At 42.5% G+C, this 20,847-nt stretch overlaps 6 protein-coding genes and 1 non-coding gene across 7 annotated transcripts; 5 read left to right on the top strand and 2 right to left on the bottom strand.

Moving 5' to 3' along the window:
* Position 1: 1 nt before the first annotated feature.
* BYT42DRAFT_308975 (queuine tRNA-ribosyltransferase) lies at positions 2 to 1,763 on the top strand. The gene is made up of 7 exons (XM_051562957.1): positions 2 to 263; positions 325 to 405; positions 470 to 523; positions 593 to 951; positions 1,033 to 1,092; positions 1,167 to 1,242; positions 1,321 to 1,763. The coding sequence occupies exons 1-7, from the start codon at positions 45 to 47 to the stop codon at positions 1,672 to 1,674; spliced, it is 1,203 nt and encodes a 400-aa protein (XP_051424828.1). The 5' UTR covers positions 2 to 44; the 3' UTR covers positions 1,675 to 1,763.
* Positions 1,764 to 1,794: 31 nt separating this feature from the next.
* BYT42DRAFT_566891 (SDA1-domain-containing protein) lies at positions 1,795 to 4,619 on the top strand. The gene is made up of 6 exons (XM_051568038.1): positions 1,795 to 2,188; positions 2,254 to 2,502; positions 2,575 to 2,873; positions 2,941 to 3,238; positions 3,324 to 4,058; positions 4,123 to 4,619. Exons 1-6 carry the CDS (start codon positions 1,836 to 1,838, stop codon positions 4,418 to 4,420), a joined length of 2,232 nt encoding a protein of 743 aa, XP_051424827.1. The 5' UTR covers positions 1,795 to 1,835; the 3' UTR covers positions 4,421 to 4,619.
* Positions 4,620 to 6,009: 1,390 nt separating this feature from the next.
* On the top strand, positions 6,010 to 7,705 carry BYT42DRAFT_566888 (eukaryotic porin/Tom40). The gene is made up of 7 exons (XM_051568037.1): positions 6,010 to 6,212; positions 6,280 to 6,383; positions 6,474 to 6,633; positions 6,727 to 6,848; positions 6,928 to 7,011; positions 7,103 to 7,356; positions 7,452 to 7,705. Exons 1-7 carry the CDS (start codon positions 6,200 to 6,202, stop codon positions 7,564 to 7,566), a joined length of 852 nt encoding a protein of 283 aa, XP_051424826.1. The 5' UTR covers positions 6,010 to 6,199; the 3' UTR covers positions 7,567 to 7,705.
* Positions 7,706 to 9,772: 2,067 nt separating this feature from the next.
* Positions 9,773 to 9,846, bottom strand: BYT42DRAFT_t66. Its single transcript has one exon. It is a non-coding gene; the product is annotated as a tRNA-Ile (tRNA).
* A 933-nt stretch (positions 9,847 to 10,779) lies between these two features.
* On the bottom strand, positions 10,780 to 13,134 carry BYT42DRAFT_566882 (Dbl homology domain-containing protein). Its single transcript, XM_051568036.1, has 7 exons — positions 12,696 to 13,134; positions 12,304 to 12,559; positions 12,163 to 12,214; positions 11,973 to 12,077; positions 11,724 to 11,917; positions 11,151 to 11,623; positions 10,780 to 11,075 (listed from the first exon to the last, which is right to left on the bottom strand). Exons 1-7 carry the CDS (start codon positions 12,961 to 12,963, stop codon positions 10,963 to 10,965), a joined length of 1,461 nt encoding a protein of 486 aa, XP_051424825.1. The 5' UTR covers positions 12,964 to 13,134; the 3' UTR covers positions 10,780 to 10,962.
* A 2,398-nt stretch (positions 13,135 to 15,532) lies between these two features.
* On the top strand, positions 15,533 to 16,056 carry BYT42DRAFT_613313 (Tautomerase/MIF superfamily; the record flags this gene model as incomplete). The annotated part of the gene is made up of 3 exons (XM_051571722.1): positions 15,533 to 15,637; positions 15,706 to 15,802; positions 15,902 to 16,056. 3 exons carry the CDS (start codon positions 15,533 to 15,535, stop codon positions 16,054 to 16,056), a joined length of 357 nt encoding a protein of 118 aa, XP_051424824.1.
* Positions 16,057 to 16,474: 418 nt separating this feature from the next.
* BYT42DRAFT_308807 (RlpA-like double-psi beta-barrel-protein domain-containing protein-containing protein) lies at positions 16,475 to 17,281 on the top strand. The gene is made up of 3 exons (XM_051562956.1): positions 16,475 to 16,583; positions 16,717 to 16,858; positions 16,946 to 17,281. The coding sequence occupies exons 1-3, from the start codon at positions 16,570 to 16,572 to the stop codon at positions 17,159 to 17,161; spliced, it is 372 nt and encodes a 123-aa protein (XP_051424823.1). The 5' UTR covers positions 16,475 to 16,569; the 3' UTR covers positions 17,162 to 17,281.
* The last annotated feature ends 3,566 nt before the right edge of the window (positions 17,282 to 20,847 follow it).

Here is a 20,847-nt window from a genome sequence, read left to right as displayed (position 1 = left end):
AAACTTGGTCAACGTCTTGGCCCACTCTACGATTTAGCAAAGACATGCGAACATACCATGCGCTGCGATCAGCCTTGGATTATCGTATTGTAGCTCGTTGTTCTACGACAAAGGCTCGGGCATCACTGCTGACGCTCCCTCACGGGCCCGTGAACACACCTGTTTTTATGCCTGTCGGCACGCAAGGTACTTTGAAAGGGTTGACGCCTTCCCAAATTAGGGAACTCGGCTGTCAGATCATGCTCAATAATACCTATCACTTGGTAAACTATTACACACTCTATATTTGGTTGCTCGTTTCATTGGATCTGATTTTTGATATAGGGTCTGAAACCCGGACAAGAGACTCTGGATAAAGTGGGTGGCGCTCATCGTTTTCAATCCTGGAATCGCAATCTTCTTACAGTAAGACATGCCTTAGTAGCCCATCGTCACTTTTCGGCGTTATCAATGTTTCTTGTGTATTTAGGATAGCGGTGGATTTCAGATGGTGTCGTTGCTTAAACTAGCTAAAGTGACCGAGGTAAAGGAGGGGAGGGACGATACGGGAGACAAGCCGGAACCAAAAAGACTGAACGAAATTACCGTATAGGAAGGGGTTCAATTTGCTTCTCCGCATGACGGTTCCCTTATGATGCTCACGCCAGAACACTCTATATCATTGCAAAATTCGATTGGCGCAGATATCATCATGCAGTTGGATGATGTTATTTCGTCGTTGGTGCGGGGTCCTCGCGTAGAAGAAGCCATGAAACGGTCCATCCGTTGGCTCGATCGATGTATCGCGGCTCATCAATACCCTGATCGCCAGAATCTACTTCCGATCATTCAAGGCGGGTTAGACAGCGATCTCCGTGCCTACTGTGTCAAAGAAATGGTCAAGCGGGATATGCCCGGTTATGCTATTGGTGGTTTGAGTGGAGGTGAAGAAAAAGAAGCCTTTTGGAAAATGTAAGTCAAAAAAAGAACGAAAATCATTTTATTGTTTTAGTCGATAACACTAACAGCTGACGATTCTTCTATAAAATATAGCGTCCATTTGTGTACGGATCTGCTTCCAAGCAATAAACCCATTTACTGTATGGGGGTCGGGTAGGTATCCGGTCATTGCATTGGCGAGAAAATTTGAGCGTGTGCTGACTGACGATACTTGATTTTCTTGCTAGTTATGCTGTGGATCTGGTGGTATGTGTCGCTCTAGGTGTTGATATGTTTGATTGTGTATTCCCGACGCGAACAGCAGTAAGTCCTCAAAGCAAGTTTTACAATTGAGTCATCCGACGCAATACTCATACTTGAATCATCCATTGATTTTTACAGCGCTTTGGTAATGCCTTGACAATGGACGGTGTGGTACGCTTACGGGCTGGTAAATATGCCTCGGACTTTGGTCCTATCGAGGAAGGATGCGATTGTCCTACATGTCGGCAATACACACGATCATACGTTCATTTGACCGCTTCAGCCAAGGACACGGTAGGCTGTCATTTGATTTCTGTCCACAACACGGCTTTTCAACTTCGCCTTATGAAGGAAATGCGATGTGCTATTGCTGAGGATACGTTTCCACAGTGGATCCATCAATTTTTCTCAAGGTACTATGGCACACCGGATCGATACCCATTGTGGGCAGTTCATGCCCTGAATGCTGTCGGAGTGCAGCTCATGCATTGAGCTCCGATCATTTGTGACTTGTAAATAATTATGTGGCTTCATGAATTTGAGGGCACCGACAGCGAATAAAAAAAAAAAAAAGGATCGAGTAGCAGGATTCGTTAAAGGTCCCCATTTCAATTTTTTTTTTTTTTTTTTGCTTTTCAGTCTTTCCTTTCATCATGGGCAAACGTAACCGAGCTGCTTTGTTGCCGACGCATTTACCTCAATTGCAAAACTTGATCAAGCGTGATCCCAAGTCCTATGAAGCCGAATTCTTGCAGCAATATCGACACTTTCAATCGATGTTGTCGATCTTTTGTTTGAAACCCGACGAGGAAAGCAAAGAACTGGCAGAATTGGTCACCTTTATGAGCCAAGTATGCAGTTGTTATCCAAAAGAAACCGAGAATTTCCCGCAACAGCTCGTCGATCTACTCAAGGAATACTGTACTGTGCTTCATCCCGAAGTGCGTCGAAGCTTAGTGCAAGCTCTCATTCTTTTGCGCAACAAAAACGTTCTTGATAATACCCGGTATGAAATTAGTACAGCTATAATTATCCTATACTCAAATGCTGACATGGGTTGATTTTGTATAGACTTCTTCCTCTGTTTTTCACCTTGTTCAAGTGCAGAGATAAGCAACTGCGCGAATTGTTGTATAACCATATCGTCAACGATATCAAAAACTCCAATGCGAAAGCAAAGAACAACAAGCTCAACAAAACCCTTCAATCGTACATGTTTACCATGCTGGAATCTTGCAAAACTGGTAACAGTGAGGAGAACAAAATCGCAGCCAAGAAAAGTGTCGACGTTTGTATCGATCTGTACCACAAAAACATTTGGTAAGTTAAGAAGAGGGGAAAAACTAATGGCCGTAGCTCCATTTGACTCATGATGTGTTTCACGTAAATTAGGAACGATGCCAAAACTGTCAACGTGATTGCCGAAGCTTGTTTTTCGCCTGTACCCAAGATCGCCGTGACCGCCATCAAATTCTTTTTGAATCACAACGAACAGGAAGAGGAAGAAGACGAGGACGATGATATACCGGATCTCAAGAAAATGCAACAAGCCAATCTTCATAACAAAAAGACAAAATCAAAAGCACGCAAAATGGAAGCGGCAATGAAAAAGGTCAAGCGAAAGAGCAAAAGCAAGGGCAAGGCCGAATCCTTCAACTTCTCGGCTCTGCACTTACTCAATGACCCTCAAGGTAAGGCGGACAGGACTCGGGGATGAACATAAAAAAAGGCGGTTTTGCTAAAGAACTTTGGATATAGGTTTTGCGGAGAAATTGTACTCAAAGTTGGCTTCCAAAGAGGATCGTTGGGAAATTCGCGTCATGAAGATGAATCTGGTTTCTCGTGTGATTGGTGTACATCAATTGACCTTGTTTGGCTTTTATCCTCTTCTTATCAAATATTTGCAACCCTCTCAGCGTGATGTGACCATGGTCTTGGTGGCGGCGGCACAAGCATCCCATGCCCTAGTGCCACCGGATGTACTGGAACCGGTCTTGAAAGCCATTGCGAATCAGTTCATCACCGATCGTGTGTCCAACGAAGTCATGGCCGTCGGGTAAGTTACTGCTTGTCATTGAGCTGCGCTTTTGATGGCTGATGTCTAACCCGTTTATTTTTTATTTTTTTATTTCTGTGATTAGTCTCAATGGCATCCGTGAAATCTGTGTTCGTCAACCGTTGGCGATGGACGCCACCTTGCTGCAAGACTTGGCCCAATACAAGAACCATCGTGACAAGGGCGTGATGATTGGTGCTCGATCCCTCATTGCTCTGTTCCGAGAAATCAACCCTGAACTTCTTGCTCGTAAGGACCGTGGTAAATCCGCTTCCATGCGCATGAAAGATGGTTCCATCAAATCATTCCAGTTTGGCGAAGCTGGTACCATGGGTATTGATGGTCTCCAGGATATCGAGTTACTTGAAGAAGAAGGTCAGGAAGCCGAGGCTGGCGAAGATGACGGATGGGAAGGCTGGGAAGTCGATGAAAGCAGTGACAGTGACAGCGACGACGGCTGGATTGATGTGCCCGATGATGATACCGGCAAATATCTTGATATTCCCATGAGCGATGATGAAAAGGAAGAGAACAAGACCGAAGACGGAGAACAGAAACCCAAGACGCGACGCATTGGCAAACGTCAATTGCGCAAGATGCAGCAAGCGGACGAACGTGAAGAGTTGACAGAGGAAGAGAAATTGAAGCTGAAAGCCGAAGCCGAAGCGCGACGTGCTGAGGAAGCCAAGAAGCAAGAAGCAGCACTTAAACTGGCCACGTCTCGTATTCTTACCCCAGCTGATTTTGCTAAATTGAATGAACTCAAGATGAACAAGGAAGCCGAAGCGGTCGCCGGTATCAAACGCACAGCTGATGAAAAGTAAGTGATTTTTTGTGTATGCTTTTGTGTGGTGCTGCAGTGTGAACTGACAATGTGTGTCTAGGGAACAAGATGGACAAGTTGACGAAGGCACCATTCTTGGTCCTCGTAAGAAGACAAAGCAGGACTACGAAGCAAGAATGGCATCCATTCAAGAAGGCCGTGAAGGTCGTGAGAAGTTTGGTTCTCGCAAGGGCAAGAAGGAACGTGGCAGTACGACCAATCGCGAGAAATCGAGAAACAAGAATTTCATGATGATTGCCCACAAACGATCGGTGGTTTCCAAGTCCAAGCGCAGTTTATTCGACAAGCAGAAACAGTTGCGAGCCGCCATTACCAAGCAAAAGAAGATGAAGCATTAATGCGATTGGCCGCTGGCAGACATTTTCCATCATTTTTTTGGTTCATTTTTGACCGTTTTTTCCTTTTTAAAATGTATAAGAGCATCCAAAAATCTGTTCCATGTAACTCATTTGTCTCTGTTGACATTGTATACATAGTTCATCATCATTTTCAGTTATAGAATCACGATATAAAAGCATTTTCTAATCAAAAAATCCCTATTTTGCATCTTGAACCATCAAAGAGAAGAGGGCTGTCGATGGCTGCTGTGGAAAAGAATGGCTGCTCTTATTAGTGCAACTGTCTGGTTTGTCTGAGCGATGCAGCGCAGTGCAGATGGGGAAAAGCCCATGGCTTCCTCACATTATATAACAAAGGGTTCATGTTCACGAGCATGGAGTGAGAATCATCTTTCAGTTTTCTTGCAACTTGTTGAGCTGATCAAACTATTCGGAGGGTTCGTTTCGAAGCTTCTTCCCAGGTCGGGTCGCCTGGCCATTCTGCGCTGCCTTATGTCGTTCCGTGTCGGGATTTACTCTTCTCCGATCATGAGATAAATATCTATCACATCGGTCACCATCTCCTATATCCTGTTTTCATGCCTGTTATCGCTTTGGCAGTTTAAAATGTGATTCAAGAAATTGTTTGATGAGAAATGCATGTACGACGCGGTAAAATAGTAGAGCGTCAAGTTTCTCCAAGTTCCTGTGCGTAGACATTTCTTCAAAATACACCGAGCTAAAGCGTATCTTTGCCGAATCCATGGGCTTGCAAGTATCCAATTTCGTGTTGCATTGAATTGACAAATACCATGCATGAATTCTGTCTGCATCATCCGCATAGGTGTTGCTGCGATACGTCTGGTCACTCAAAACGAGCAGGCACGGTGCATGCTATTTTTTGCTATTTTTCGTGGATTTCGCGTCTCAATCGCTGTTGAATAATAACGTTGAATTTCGCGTTTAGTATGTCCATCAAAAAAATTTCATTTGCGTGTCATGATGACATGTTCAAAGCAATACTTTCTATCGTAACGGAACAGAGTTTAGCGCCCAAAAACATGTTACGTCCAACCAACCCAGTCCGACTTCTGGTGGTAAGTCTGTTTCCGCGGGTGTCTCTGCCGTGGCATTGGCAGTTCTACGTGTAATAGATAATTCGGTGTTCTTTAATCTGGATCTCCAACTTTTCATAGAACGGGTTTGGTCTTGGTTTTGTTACTGCAATAGCTCGACGGCAGAAGGTTATTTTTATTCTACGGTTACGCTGTGTTTCATGTCCTTCGTGTCAGGCGAATCAAAAAGTCGGAATTTGAAAAATTGTGTACTAGATGGGGAATTCAAAAAGTCAAGCACAGCATGATGACGCAACTGTGATTGCAGCCAAATCGTCCGATAACCAAATCACGCAACGACGTGATATGCCCAATGTACGCGTGATATTATCAAGCTGGGAACATGGATATGGTGGTTTATACAGTTTATGATCCCTTTAACATATTTGGGCTACAAGTCATAGGAAAAAAGATGTGTCATGAAGTGAGAAAAAAAAATTCACCCCAGTAAAAAAAAAAGAGGGTTCTGAGGTGGATCACACGGTAACGGTGTGGTTTTTTTGAAATGCCGCCATTTGGTTTGCCCCACCCCAGAAATAAACACCCTTTCATTTGCCCTGGTCGTTTTCTTTTTCACTTTCTCTTTTTAACCCAAACACAACCCTAATTGAAGGTACGTCTTTTTTTTGCGTCCTGTAGTACAAATTATCTCTACACAACCATGCTGACTCGTTATGCTGTATAGATGTCTGTCCCTGGTAAGTTCATCCTACTTTGGTGAAGTGAATACATGAATAGGTTTCCCTTAATCGATACCGTTTACAGTTGCTTTCAACGATATCGGCAAGCCCGCCAAGGATCTTTTGACCAAGGATTACCCCGTCGGTGGTGTCAAGCTCGAAGTCAAGACCACCGCTCCCAACGGTGTGGTAAGTTTCTTTTTTCTAGGAAGGGAGAGGGGATGGCAGGGAGTATGGCAGGAAGAGTTATACTAATCATTGAGCGGTTACTATGTGCAGACTTTCAAGGTCAACGGTCAGAGAGACAACAAGACTGGCATCATCGTTGGTGATCTTGAGACCAAGTATGCCGACAAGGCTAAGGGTATCACCTTCACTGAAGCTTGGACCACCTCCAACCACTTGAACGGCAAGATTGAACTTGAGAACAACCTTGCTAGTAAGTTTCGATTTCCCTAACACACCTGCTGATCAAGTGAACATGGATGGGATGTGCTGATGTACCCTTTTTCTTTATCACCACTTTTAATAGAGGGTCTTAAGCTCGAATTGTTGACTTCCCTTTTGCCCTCTGTCAACGAAAAGGCTGCCAAGATCAACGCCACCTACAAGAAGCCCAACAGCCACACCGTTGCCACTCTTGATATCTTCAAGGTAAATCAACAAACAACCATAGCTTATCGTCCTCTCACGTGAACTGGTAAACTAATGAATACGATGTTTGTTGTTGTAGACCCACTTCAGCGTCAACTCTGTTGTCGGTCAGCAAGGTTTCCTCGTTGGTGGTGAAGTTGCCTACAACGTTCTCGATGGCAAGGTAAATGATCCAGCATTGGCAAATCAAAGAAAGAAAAATGCTAGTCGGAAAAACATCAGTCAGTTGATTCCTTAACTATTGCCTTTAATAGATCAGCCGCTATAACGCTGCCATTGGCTACTCTGCCCGTGAATACGGTGTTGCTATCCACGCCACCAACAACTTGAGCCACTATGCTGCCTCTTACTACCATCGTGTCAACAGCGATCTCGAGGCTTCCGGTAAGGCTGCCTGGGACTCCAACGGCTCCAACGCTGTTGCCCTCGAAGTCGGTGCCAAGCTCCAGTTGGACCCCTCTGCTTTCGTCAAGGGTAAGATCTCCAACTCTGGTGTCCTCGGTGTCGCGTAAGTATTTCTTTCTTCATTGTTCTGCTTATTTATAACTGTTTGGTGGTTCTTGAATTCAACGTACTTACGGTTCTTTTTTTTTCCAACTCCAGTTATACCCAGGCTCTCCGCCCTGGTGTCAAGATCAACCTTGGTGCTTCCATTGATACTACTCGTCTCAATGAGAACGCTCACAAGCTCGGTCTCTCTTTCACTTTGGAAAACTAAACTGCTTATGTCGTTATCTAGAAGTAGAAAAGGCATCTTTAAGGAAAAGGCTTTGTGGGGTTTCCTCTCGTTCCCTTTGCTTATGCTTTGTTTAAATGAATCTTACTCTAAATATATGCCACTTTACTCCTTAACTTTATTTGAAGATCTTTGATTTACTCTCAGTCATCAGATTTCTCGTTAAATGGATCCCGAGTATTCTTACTCTGATGAAAAAAACATTTGTTTGCTTTGCAGAAACTCGCACGTCAGATAGGGTTGGACAAGATCGAAATTCTTCGGTGTCATATGAGCGGCTTTGTGATACCCAGTTATAAAATGCCACAGACAGAAGATCAGGCGCAATAAATTCAATGTCCTGTCGGAACCTGGGGATACCATCTTACTGCTTCCAGAACTATTCGGTATCATTGTCCTTTAGTCAGCACTTAACATTCTCCACGTACGATACGATGATCTATTTGTGGTCTATTTGGCATCTGCAGTTGAAAGATCCCTGGGAGTATGATAGACTATTAAATAATAAGCGCCAACAGGATACAGGTACGAGTATTTGGCGGCAAACATAAACAGACCGACTTTGGGTTTGCGCAGAAGCTGTATGAGCGAAGTAAGATTCCTTGAGCTATCGAGCTAACTAGATCATTTCCCAATAAAAAATTACTAAATTTTCGCTGATCTCTCCGGATGCGTTCCGTGCCTATATCAATGTGATTTGTTGGAAGAAACAACAAATAACGATCAAGACGAGAAGCATCCGGCTAATCGAGCTTCGCGCGGATTCCGGAGTGGTCTACTGTGTTGGCTCGAATACGATTAATGCGATAGCTAATCGAACAGATTAGTAAAACGACACCGGCGCGTTACTAATGCGGAAAGGAAAAAAAAGAAGTCCCTGACAATTATTGCCATCCTGGGATATGAGCATTATTGCAGTAATGCAATCCTTTTTATCCTCCTCAATCTGCTAGCTTTGTTACGTCTCTTTCGCATTTGCTTGAATCGATACGTGAAAGCTTTTGGTAGCGCTGTCATCGTCTCAGTTGTGAATCGTTCCCTTTTTTATGTTTTCTAGCCGCCTATTTCAAACAATGAGAGCGATTATCTGATCCGCTTGGGCGGTCGTTATTCAATTAAAGCGATTGCAGCATTGGTAAGCATCCAGTTACATTTTGATCTAATTCTTTTTTTTTTTTTCATCTCCTATATGATCTGCCGAAAGCATCGGCCTGGTTTGGCCAAGCCTTGAGTAAATTTACTTCCACATATTGATCCAAGGTTCGTCATTTTACCACTTGCCTGCCACAGCACTTGTAGGCCGAATTGTAATTCGTTCCTGCACCTCATTTCTCTTCAAACTTCCTGTCTGACCATTTTAACAGTTAGCAGAAATATAATTCCAGTTTTCTAGGTCTCTCTCTTTCTTTTCTCTTCTTTTCTGATTCTCCATTATCCTAAGCTTAACAAGTTTATCTGTCACCAGTACAACATGGATTTCACAGAAACCATGCACAAAACACGTTCACAAAACTTTTTGATATTGTTTGTCTCTGGCACGACGTTCATCAAGCAACAAGACACGACAATAAACGTCTGTAGTGGTAGATTTTTAGATGCCATCATTATTGTTGAATCTGTTCACCAAACGAACACCGACGCGTATCAATTAGATTTGTGCCGACGTCATACAGAAGCATACTACCTTCTTAACAAGCTGCCTAACAATCATTCACCGCCATGACCATACTGCCCATCCTTTTTGGTAGCATAATTTGCCCGTCCTCTTCTCTTCTTGCTTGACCTCGATACAATCATTCATCCAGAGGTTGATTTGCTCCACTTTCCTTCTCTTCTTCCTGCCACTTACTACATTGGCTTATCCCATCAAATGACACAGACTAACCTGGCGTTATTTTCTTTTCTTTCTTTTACTTTCTCCTCCTTCTTCCTTTTTATGCCTTCTAGCCACTCCAAATTTTCAAGGCGTTTCCGCCTTCGTTGTCCTTGGTGGTTCTTCTGTAGAAAGCTTCTTTTCTTTCCTTTTTTTTTTTGTTTTCTCGAGCAAAACGGACGAGTGTTCACTCGCCCTCTATCCAAAAAGGAATTCCCCCCGTTGGTTTGCTCATGGCCTGGGGCAAAAAAAACCGACGCGTCAAAAGAACCAAAAAGATAAGAAAAAAAGCGCAGACAAAGCTGTCAAAAGAATTGCTCACTACAGGGGTCGAACCTGTGACCTTGGCGTTATTAGCACCACGCTCTAACCAACTGAGCTAAGCGAGCTTTTTATGGAAAAAGCAAAATTTGCTATATGGCGCTTTGGAAAGTGACTGCGATTTTGTGACGGTGATGGTCACGTTTCGACGCTCTGATTGGATGTCGATATAATCACCTTCCATATACAGGAGGCGGTTGTTGAATGGAGGGGTGTTTAAAAAATGTGATTTTGCAGAACTTTATTTTTCTCTAGTCGCGTGTTGTTGATCAGTTCTCGATGCAGTAGCTTTATAGATAACAAGCCGTACTTCCGCTGTGCAACAGATGCTGCCTGCCACCGGAGGCTGCCCTCTTACATTGAGCGACTTTCGTCAGACAAAAAGCCTAACGCATACACGGCATAACCCGGGCGAGAACTCTAGAAGGGCTTTGGTATATTAATGACAACCTTATGGCAATACCATGCAACGTGAGTTGTTTCTGAACACGCGCAAGGCAGCACTGGTCCCCCCCCTCAGTTCCATCCCGCCATTCGATTCATTGAAAATTGAAAGAAAATGAAAGACATATACAGTATAACTGACAAAAATAAATAAATTGAATGATGCTACAGAAAAACGCCAGATCGTATCATCAACCACTTTTCTTCAAAAAGAGCTCTACTCACATTTCTATTCGAAAGACGACAATGCTCTGTTTGACCATAAATAGCGCAAACGGCACCTTGTTGCTGATTGTTTCGCCTATTACCGTGGAAGTGGGTAGCGAGGCATGGTTGAAAGATAAAAAAAAAGGTGCAAAAAGAATTAACATGTCCTGATAACTTGGTGTAGATCATGTGATTTACAAAACCGCTAATTTCCCAAGTGATTATGTAGATTGCTGATGACTCTGCTATTTTTTTTGTTAGCGTAATATAGGTGTAAATGTATTCGTAGATGCGAAATATCGGCATTATGGAAGATGTAGACGTACCCCTTCGCTTCCGGTTTTTTGGGGATTAAATGCAAATACGCGCAGCATATTAAAATTGATTAGCAAGCTTAGAGGTACTCGTTTGTCCTTTCTTTAAAAGAAAAATGCCAAGTGCAATTGCCGCACTGTTGATTTGATTACTTTTAAAATTTATTTTGGCATTCGTAAGCTGTAACGTCTCGAAAGGAAATATTGAACAGTTCCCGATTAGCTACTCTGTCTGCTCGATCCACTGTGCGTACTCGAGTTGGAAGTTGTTGCTTGACGTCTGAGCGAATCGGGCGGCGATCTACTTTGAGCTAGTCGTTTACTTGCAGCGGCTAAAAAATAAAAAGAAAAATGATCAGTGTCACAGAACTTTTGACGCGTAAACAGCGAAGTGGTTCAGTGTTTACCTTTACTGGCAGCGGCTGCTTTGTCCAGTTTGGCAATGACGGTTTCTAACTGTTTGAACCATTCGTCTTGATCTTGTTGACTCGACGTCGGTAGAATGTGAATGGTAGGCGAACCCATAAATGTCGAATTCAGGGTGTCGATGCCTTGGAAAGAAGACGTAATTTCGATGCAATGGGGTTGACCATCATCGGTTTCTTCGGGAGCCAGTTTACGAATGCGGGCGCGCTCGAGAGAAATATGCGTTTTATAGTGTAAGACGGGTTTCCCTTCTTCCTGCTTGGGCCGCACAATCACCAGAATGTCGGAAAATAAAATATAAGCACGCTCCTCGGGACCTGGTTTTGAATGATGTCCAACCACGGCCGTTTGACCCTGTAACACAAGCCGTCGCTGAGCTTTCACACTAAACGGCACCCCAACAATCGTTTGATGAAGCATCATCACTTGATCCACGTTGTCTGCATCGGTCATTCTATTAAAAGAAAAATGCACACATCATTGATGAATTCTGCTTAATGATCATGCGGCCCGATATACTTGGATATATATCCATCTTTTTTTCTCAGCCTTACTTTGGTTTGATTTCGTCCGAGAGAGCGAGAAATTTCTGTTTGCATTTCTGTAAACCGATGTAATCTGGATGCATGGGGGAAGTGGCGTCGGCGAGCTTACTCATCAAGACTGCATAACGATTGATAGAGGTGATCGGAAGTTGAAGTAAGGACAGTAAAGTCGCGCCTCTGAGTGCCTTGTCTTTGTGAGCTGCCTATATTCGGTAATGAGAACGTGGTAAAAATAATAAATTGGATGTGCCACCCTACGTCGACAAATTTTTTGAAAGGCTGATATCGTGACAATCGTTCATACGTCGTTACCGAAACGTCGTAATGATCCAGGTAGGTATGATACGCATTCAAACGAGGAATCTATTTAGGGATCATTGTTATGGATACATCAGGAAATTCAGTCATCGATGTATTCAAAAATTTTAAACTAGATAAAAAAACTTACCCACGTATGAAACACATCCGATATAATTTGGGTGGGTCCCCAAATACGGAGACTACGTGCAGAAAACAGATGAAGGGCGGTCTGACATGAGGAAACCGTAATCTCTCTTCAGTCGATCATGAATTATTTGAGGTATCTTACCGATCTTCGAGGGAACGCAAGATATCGTGATGGATTTGTACAATCTCGTCAAAATTAATGAATAGCCAGCGCAGTTCTTTCTCAGTACATGCTAATTTTTTCATCCCAAGAAAATTAAAGGATGATTTCTTCAGATCTTTGCGTAAAGGCGACAAGAAAATCCGGTCTGTAATATCGAGCGATTCCACATAAGCTTGCTCGGATGTAAATAATTGATGAACCAGTGATTCTCGATTTCGGTGCACACGTTCTTGGTCTAAATAGGACACAGAAAAATGATGAAATGTTCAGCCATGATCGGATAATCGCATACGGTCGCATGTCAATCTTCGGTGGACTTGTGATCGGGGTGCGACATGGGACAAGATATGGGCGTCGGTGGGAAAACGTACCAATTAGTGCATGATCCACGTCATCATAATCCAATGTGTCAATAATATCGAATTGTGTATCGTTGTAATGATCAAAGCCGGACGTATAAGGTGTATCGTTGGTAAAATCCGTGATACTGGTCATATCGCTGGGATACCTTACACTGTAACTGGCTTGGCTACTGGTTTGACTGGATGCACTACTGATACTATTCATTCGAAGGTCTGAATTGGCTCGTCCTGAAACTTTCGGGCGTAAATGGCCATTATCGTCGATACTGCGCGCCATGACCAAGTTGCGAGGACCTTTTTTTCTTGGTCCGACGGAGGAATAATAAAAAGAAAGGAGAGTAAAATAAAAAAAGAAGAAAAAAAGAAGAACGAAAAGAAACCGGTGAGAAGAAAAACAGGACCAGAAAATCGTTAATGAATGAGTTTCTTTTTTTTTTTTTTTTTTTTTTAGAAGCAGGGATCGTCGTCACAGGGTCTATTTTTCACCTCCAAAAAAATTTAAAGTTTTCGAATGGCATGGCACAGGCAACACAATACGGACAGGAAAGAAGTTCACTTGTTCAGAGGAATAGCTGATACTCAATCAGGTTAAAACTGAGAAACAAAATTTTCTCGGCACTTCATTTTTCTGTTCACCAAAAAACCAAAGAAACAATCGTCGGGCATCTCTTTTTTTTTTGGCCCAACGGAAGGCCAGTCGTTAAAACTCAGTAGTCATTTCTAGGCTTCACCATCCCATTGGGCCCGAGCCATTTTTGAATCCTGGATTTTCAGGAAGCATTTCAAAAGAGTATCCGAAAAAATCCAATGTTTTATTCATTTCAAATCTGCAGAATCCGTCATTACAATGTAACGCAACCCTGTCTTTTTAGAGTTTGCTCAATGGTAAACCTTATCAGGGGGTCCTATCTATTGGTCAAAAGGATGCATCGCACAAATCATCCTTGAAATGAAATCCCGCTCCAGCACACCTTCCCGCGACCCATCAACTAGAAATGGGAACGTTCCATTCTGATATTGGGTCGAGGAACACATTGCGTTACAAGTCCGCATCTGTACCATGTGACAACTTTTGAAAGTGACAATAAACACACTAAGCTTCAAAAGACAATTCTTAATTATGTGTTTGGAAAACCCTTCTTTCCCCTTCTTCTTACCAAGTGGCTTTTCCCACCGATGACAAGGTTTCCTTTCAGGCAGTGTATTGTTCAAAAGATCGAAATATCACCTGACATTTTCGCCACGCGTCTTTTGAATCAAATCGAGTTATTTTTCCCTCAAAAGAAATAACTCATGAGCCCGCCTTTCAAAAAGCATGTGCCGCAGGTGTCAGAAAAAAAAAGCATTTCGTTTCGAAACGGAAACGTATCACAGCATTGCTGTTGTCACGGCAAAATCAGTGTAATAAACTACATTGTTCAAAAATTTCTTGCCACTTTCTTTAGAGCAACATCTACAAATATGATGACAAACCGATGCCATCGAAAAGATCCCATGTTTCGCCAGAGAAATAGTGAATAATACTTGAAAGAGGTTTTTGAATGATGTGACAAGGAGCCACCTTTGCTTAGCGACCACTATGGATCAAGGATAAAGTTCAACCCCGAGGGGACATTGAACGTGCACGTCATCTTTAGGATACCGAGTCAAATGTTTGCTGCAAAAATGGCAGATTGTAAGGGCTTTTGCCTTTTTGTTTCTTTAATGACACACACATCAATCCTGATACTGTTGGATTCCAAATACAGGGCCAAATACAGAGAAGATATAGTATAAGCGTGTTGAGATGGAATTCTATCAACGGTTTATCAGCTCCAATCGCTCTGACTGTTCCTGAGGGAGAAAAAGTCCGCGTTGCTGCGGAGAAGGCGAATCTATCCAGGCACTTGAAAAAGACGGATTCGACAGACGGAAATAGCCGTGCCTAGTTTTGTGGCTTTTTTATGCGACTGATTCTGCGATAGATGTTGCCCATGATGCCAAAGCATGCATTGATGCGAGTGTTTATGTCACCCTATAAATTTTTGGGTTGACTCTTACTTTGATCAAGATTGGCGCAATCTGGGTACTATTTTTTTTCCCGTCATCGGTAATGTCAAAGAGCCCATGTTTTCGTCCTGCTCGATTAGGCAAACTGGTCAAGTTGCCACAGCATAACCTTTTTGGACCGTATCTCCGATCCCGAATTTCCTTCCCAAACTGTTTTGCATGGTTCCATATTGTTGGACCTCTCTGTTAAATGCAGCATTTTTACCACTAGTATAATACAATTCGAAGTACCTGATGAATGCCCTTTGCAAATTTTGTGATAGATTTTTGGTTCATACTTGGAAAGAGATCCACGGCGAAGCGCAAAAGATGTCCATTCTCAATCTATCGCTTGTGCTCTCCTCGGTTGAAGTACGGTTCCTCCTCGGCTTTTCAGTGGTACAAAGCTTTTTAAGATAAAAGATAGTGCGAACATCATCGTCAAACAGAGTGGATATGAATCGCATAAAGAAAAAAGAAAGTAGGCAAAAGAATGATGCGATTCGGTCCAGCATACTTTTTATGCATTTGGTCTTTTTGTCGCTGCGGCAAATATCCAATGACAGCCGGCAAGAAGCAACGCAATGCCAACAAGTAGGTACCATCTTTGGATAGATCAATGAGCATGGCAAAGAGTAAAGAACATGAATCATGATATCATCATGCTTTTGGGTTGCCAGTGCTTTTTTATTGGCGAAACTCAAAAAACCCCAAACATTATCCCATTGGGCCCGATTTGTCATCAATAAAAAAAATAGAGTCGCCAGCGTCTCTTTTTACTTTTTTTTTTTTCGTTTTCCTTCCACAACTTTTATACGATGCCCATTCTCGAAATCACCTCTCAACGTTCCCCCAAAGATTTGAATGCTTTCTTGAAAAAGCTTTCCTCTGTGTTTGCTGAACATATCGGAAAGCCCGAATCGGTAAGCATAGAGCACAAACTTTTTGGTTGACATGACGCGTTTCCGAGCACTCACCGACCGCATTCTAGTATTGCTTGGTCACCTTTGTCCGTGTCGACCAACTTTATTTCGCTGGTACTCCCGATGCTGGCTTTATCGCCAAAGTGGGTTCCATCGGTCATATTGGTAAGTTTTTAGTTTGGCGGTATTTTTTTTGGGGGAGAGGGTGGGGAAGTCTGTGTTGGGGAACAGCGAACACTCATTTGAACCCTTGAACTTTAACAGACAGGGAACGTAATGCACGCTTGACCGCAGCCATCACGGCTGAAATGAAGAGAGAATTGGGTGTTTCGGACGATCGTGGTTACTTCCTGTTTACCGATTTCCCAAGTGATAATATTGGTTTCAAGAGCACTAGTTTCTCTGACCTTATCAGATAAACGGCAAAGTAAATGCTTTTGTAAATGTTTTTATCTTTTTTGTATGACTCGAATGAACTGAGGTATAGCCTTATCCCTTTTTAAATGTCGTACACGTGTAGAAAGTGGCTGAGAAAGTTCCATGGCATGAAGGAAAAAGGCACCCAATCCGGCCCAGCGTCAATTATGAGTTTTTTTTTTTTTTTTTTTGGGACAATTGAGGGTTGATTGGTTGGGTTACTGACATCGAATCCTATCATTCGGAGGCCTCCCTTATTAATTAGAACAGTGCACGGGATTCTTCTCCAGTGAATTATCCTTTCTTTCTTTCCCCAATTTTTCATCGAAGCATTTGGATCCTATTTCCATAATGCGCCCCTTCCTTTCATTTTTATGGTCCTTTGGCCTGGTTGCCTTGGTCTTGTTGATTTCCTGCGTTGCTACGGAATCCCTGGTTCATGATTCGTCCTTGGATGTGACTGAGACTACCGCCGAACTCGCTTTACTTGAAAGTGACGAGTTCTTGAATTCCGGATGGGCCTCGCACAGCGCCCTGGAGAAACGCGCCTCAAAGAAGAAATCCAGCAAGAAGAAAAAATCGTCCAGCAAATCAAAGTCTAAAAGCAAAAAATCGAGCAGCAGCAAGAAAAAGTCATCTTCAAAGAAGAAATCGTCAAGCAGCAGCAAGAAGAAAACGTCTTCGAGCAAGAAGAGTTCGTCAAGCAGCGGTGGTTCCAAGTTTACCGGCGATGGTACCTACTATTTTCCAGGGCTCGGTTCCTGTGGCCAAAACAATAAATCCAAAGATATGATTGCCGCCTTGGTAAGTGTCACTCACCTTCATTTGCCTTTTTTAATCGGCTCATGTCTCTCTCTCTCTTTTTCTTTTATTCCTCATCTTGCTTTTTAGAATGCGCCTCAAATGGGATATTCTGCCAACCCCAATGCCAACCCCATGTGTGGTCGATATGCCAAGGTTACCGGTCCCAAGGGAACCGTCCGTGTCAAGATTGTGGATACTTGTCCACCGTGTGTCAAAGGAAGTCTTGATCTAAGCCCCGCCGCCTTCCAAAAAATTGCGGATTTATCGGCTGGCCGTGTCAAGATTACCTGGACTTGGGATTAGAAGTTTATTGTTGCTTCCTTTCGTCAGGTTATAGATCAAATCAAACTACTTTTCTTTGTGATCCTTCATTTATTCACTTCTTTCATTTCTTTTTCACGAGTATCTCACTAAAAAACAATGTGATACAAGAACTATGGATTTCCTTGTTCCATCTTTTACATAATTATCCCTCAATTTGACGACATTGGATTTGCTTGGAGCCATACGTCTTTTGACTTTTTTGTTTTGTTTGCGTTCTCTTATCCCTCTGAGAATCGCTTTTGTAAAATGATGGTATCATAAATCAAATTCCAGTGTAGAATGACCCGGTTCACCTGTTGAATTTGCAAATACATGCATCCTGCACCGTCGCACAGTGGTAGCACATGTTGCTTGGAATATCTAAAAATGACTTGGACCAGCAATTGTTTCAGAACCATGTCCGACATGGATAATCATCTTGTAATGAACAGCCCTATTATGCAACATTTTCAATCTAAGTAAGCTGCGCCAGATCTCATCTTTTTGAATATAGTTTTATAGTAGATTGAAAAAAAAAAGAAAACGTGGAACCGTACACTCGACTCCCGGATTTCATACACGCTTAATGCCTGGATCACAGGCAGTAACAATCAGGACCAGTAACACAGCGTAGGTACCCTGATCATTCTCCCAAAACAAAAAAAAAAAAAAAAAAAAAAAAAAAAAAAAAAAAAAAAAAAAAAAAAAAAAAAAAAAAAAAAACTGTTGATGAATATCAACGCTTCCTTTGAAATTGTCGATAACGGAACTGGGTCGCTGTCGCCAGTTCCAACATGAATGAACTACTTGTAAAAACTAAACTTGCGCGGTTTTGCTAACCCTCTCTGTCTGCATTTTTATGGCAGTGAGACAAATCAAAATGACATGATATTGGATAAATTCGTTGAACGGACGTTTAGCTCAAGCGACAATACAATTTTTGCCAGGGACAATGATGGGATACTATCGATGAGCAACTGCCACCTATGACGGCGACCATGCAAGAAATTTGTGCGGGTGCTGCTTTCAACGACCGTTGTAGGCCAAGTTTGGCGGCTAAACAAGCACGGTGTGCGCGACTTGGACAAAATAATGTGGCACGATAGGACTTGTATTGGCGATAACCCGAGGTTCCGTCACTGTCTCACTTCAGCTGCCTGTGCGTTGGACGATGTCTGACGTAAGCTGCGGCGGTCTTCAGTACCAGGTGGCACTCATAAAACTTAAGGTGTGCAGCTTGTCCAAAAACTGGTTCGTCATAAAGTGTGTAAGCATAGTTTTTGGCGCCGAACCCTTAGTTTGGTGAATTTGCCACATTTTACCATTCAACGATCTCATTTTCATTGCACATAATGAAACAATTGTAAAAAAATAGGGCACATTTCTCAAATTTCGCAAGATCAATTTGTGTGACTCTACCTAGAACTAAATATCTGATTGATGGTGCAACTGGTAAACGCTAAAGATATGATGATCGTTTGGTGTTTTCCTTGAGTTGCAATGGATTACAGATCAAATCCAACCGTGTTTCCGAATGGGTCCAGATTACCGGGCTCCTTGTCTTCAATGTTATGGATGACGAGAGCCCATTCGGATTTATGCAACATTTTTGGAAAACGGCAAACTTTATTCCGACTTCTCTATGAAAAAAAAAAGCCTCCTGACTGGATAAACCATCACCGCGGACCCGATGCGCCCATGCAACCGTCCGACCGTCGATGTTCGCAATACATGATTAAAACTCAGACGAACGTCTTCTCGCTCTCTCCGTGCCGAACATGGTCTGGGTCACAAGAAAAAAAAAAAAAAAAACTTTCTTCAAATATTGTTCCCTTTTTGATAGATTGCGGCGCGATATGAGGCAAAGAAAGAGGTGCAATGGCAAAGAGAGGGATTTTAAATACTTCCTAATTAAGCAAACCAACATATGAAACGCGTCATCTTACATAAAGAAATAAACAGCGTTGATCCGTGTTCTCGTTCTGGAAAGAAAGGAAAAAAAAAGGACGCCCGAAACTTTACACACTCGACTATACGTCTGTGCGCATACAAAATCTCATCACTAAGTGCAACATGAAGATTGAGATCGGATTGGAAACTGCAAACTTTATACAAAGTTTGTCAGGCAACACAGAGAAAAAAATAATAATAATAAATCAAATCACTGATTACAAATTATCTGGTTCTTTTTTTGGGGGATGAGAGGAGGATGTGGTTGGACCTTTTTCGATCTCAGCAGGAAATGTAGATAGCAAATGGCTGCGCAAAATATTTTATGCCTCAAGGTTCAGCGACGAATTGCACCATGCTCGAGAAAGGTAGTAGAATGATCTATTTGCAGAAAGGCAGAATCCCAAAGATACCCCTTGTAAGAACTTAGTCATGGATGAGTAAAAAATGGATGATCCATCTGTCATCGGCGGACCGTGTCTCTCCTATTCCAATTTCCACTTGGAGAAAGTGAATCACATTTATACTGTATTACTTTCAATTCATTTACCAAACCAGATGCATTTGTTTGTTTAGAAATCATACCGTTATACCTGTTGTCTTTTTCAATTTAAAGCTACTTTTAGTAGATACCCGTTTTTCAATATACCTCTCTCCTTGTTCAGGGGGGCTTGGGAAGAAATTATTGCCGATGCATACGCAATGTTATTTGCCAAGAATGGATGTGGATGTGGATGGGCAATTTTCTGCCTGGTACGAAAAATCAAAAAAAGGGATTACAACAGAAAACCCGCTCGTTACCATAGCATGCCCCACCAATGTAGCCCCTACAAAATCCAATCATTGGGTGGCGACTTGAGAAAAAGGAATGGAAACCGTTCGCAATAACGAAGAATGACGAAAATAAAAAGCAATGATCCGGCTTATTTGTCGTACATTACACACACATCGCGTGGCAGTGGTCAATAGCACGCGAGGAAGACAAAGTGACGACCGAGAACGTGGCAACGGCCAATTTGTGCAACCGTGAGGAAGCAAAAAGGCGCGCACATACATGTGCCAATCTCAGTCAGTTAACCCATCCCATTAACCTTTTATGATCTCGATTCCAAGATCGGCAAATTTGCGAATTGTCTTTATTCTTTTTGCTAAAATACCTTTTCAGCCTCATTGGCCAAAACCCTACTATTTCTGGAAATCGCCCATCTTCTTTTCTTCATCTTTTGACAATAAACTAGATATATCCTTCTATCCATTTGGATACTAACGTGCATATACTATTGCTCATCAGAAATAGTCTATTTTGTCAACCCCCTTAAATCATCTTGGTTTTTTTTTTTTTGGTGGGGTGTTGGCTGGTGATGAATTGGTGGATTCATCTCCTTGTTGATTTCGTAAAGGATCAACGGCAAAACGATTTGGATATACGCTATCTTACGTGGACTCTAAGGAGAATGAAGGAGGGGGAAAAAGAATTTACGTAGAAGAAATACAGAGAGACACGACAAAGGTATAGGGGGTGAAATCAGGACGAAAACTCAAAATTGTCAAGTTCCGACAATTTTTTTTCTGTAGTCTATCAAGTGTAAAAAAGAAAGGGTGCTTTAGCAGGTAAGGAAAAGGAAAGCTCGGAAGGGACTTTATCCATGTGGAAGGAAGGGCTTTGCCGAAAATAAGCAAAAGAACGTGATGCACCAATCAAGTTGGCGTGCTAAAATAGACGGGATGCTGAAGTA

Source organism: Radiomyces spectabilis (genome assembly GCF_025331425.1).
Source record: "Radiomyces spectabilis strain NRRL 2753 chromosome Unknown BYT42scaffold_5, whole genome shotgun sequence".
In the NCBI taxonomy this organism is placed as follows: domain Eukaryota; kingdom Fungi; phylum Mucoromycota; class Mucoromycetes; order Mucorales; family Radiomycetaceae; genus Radiomyces; species Radiomyces spectabilis.
Note: the sequence above shows the minus strand (reverse complement) of the source record. Positions and strands in the feature narration are given on the sequence as shown.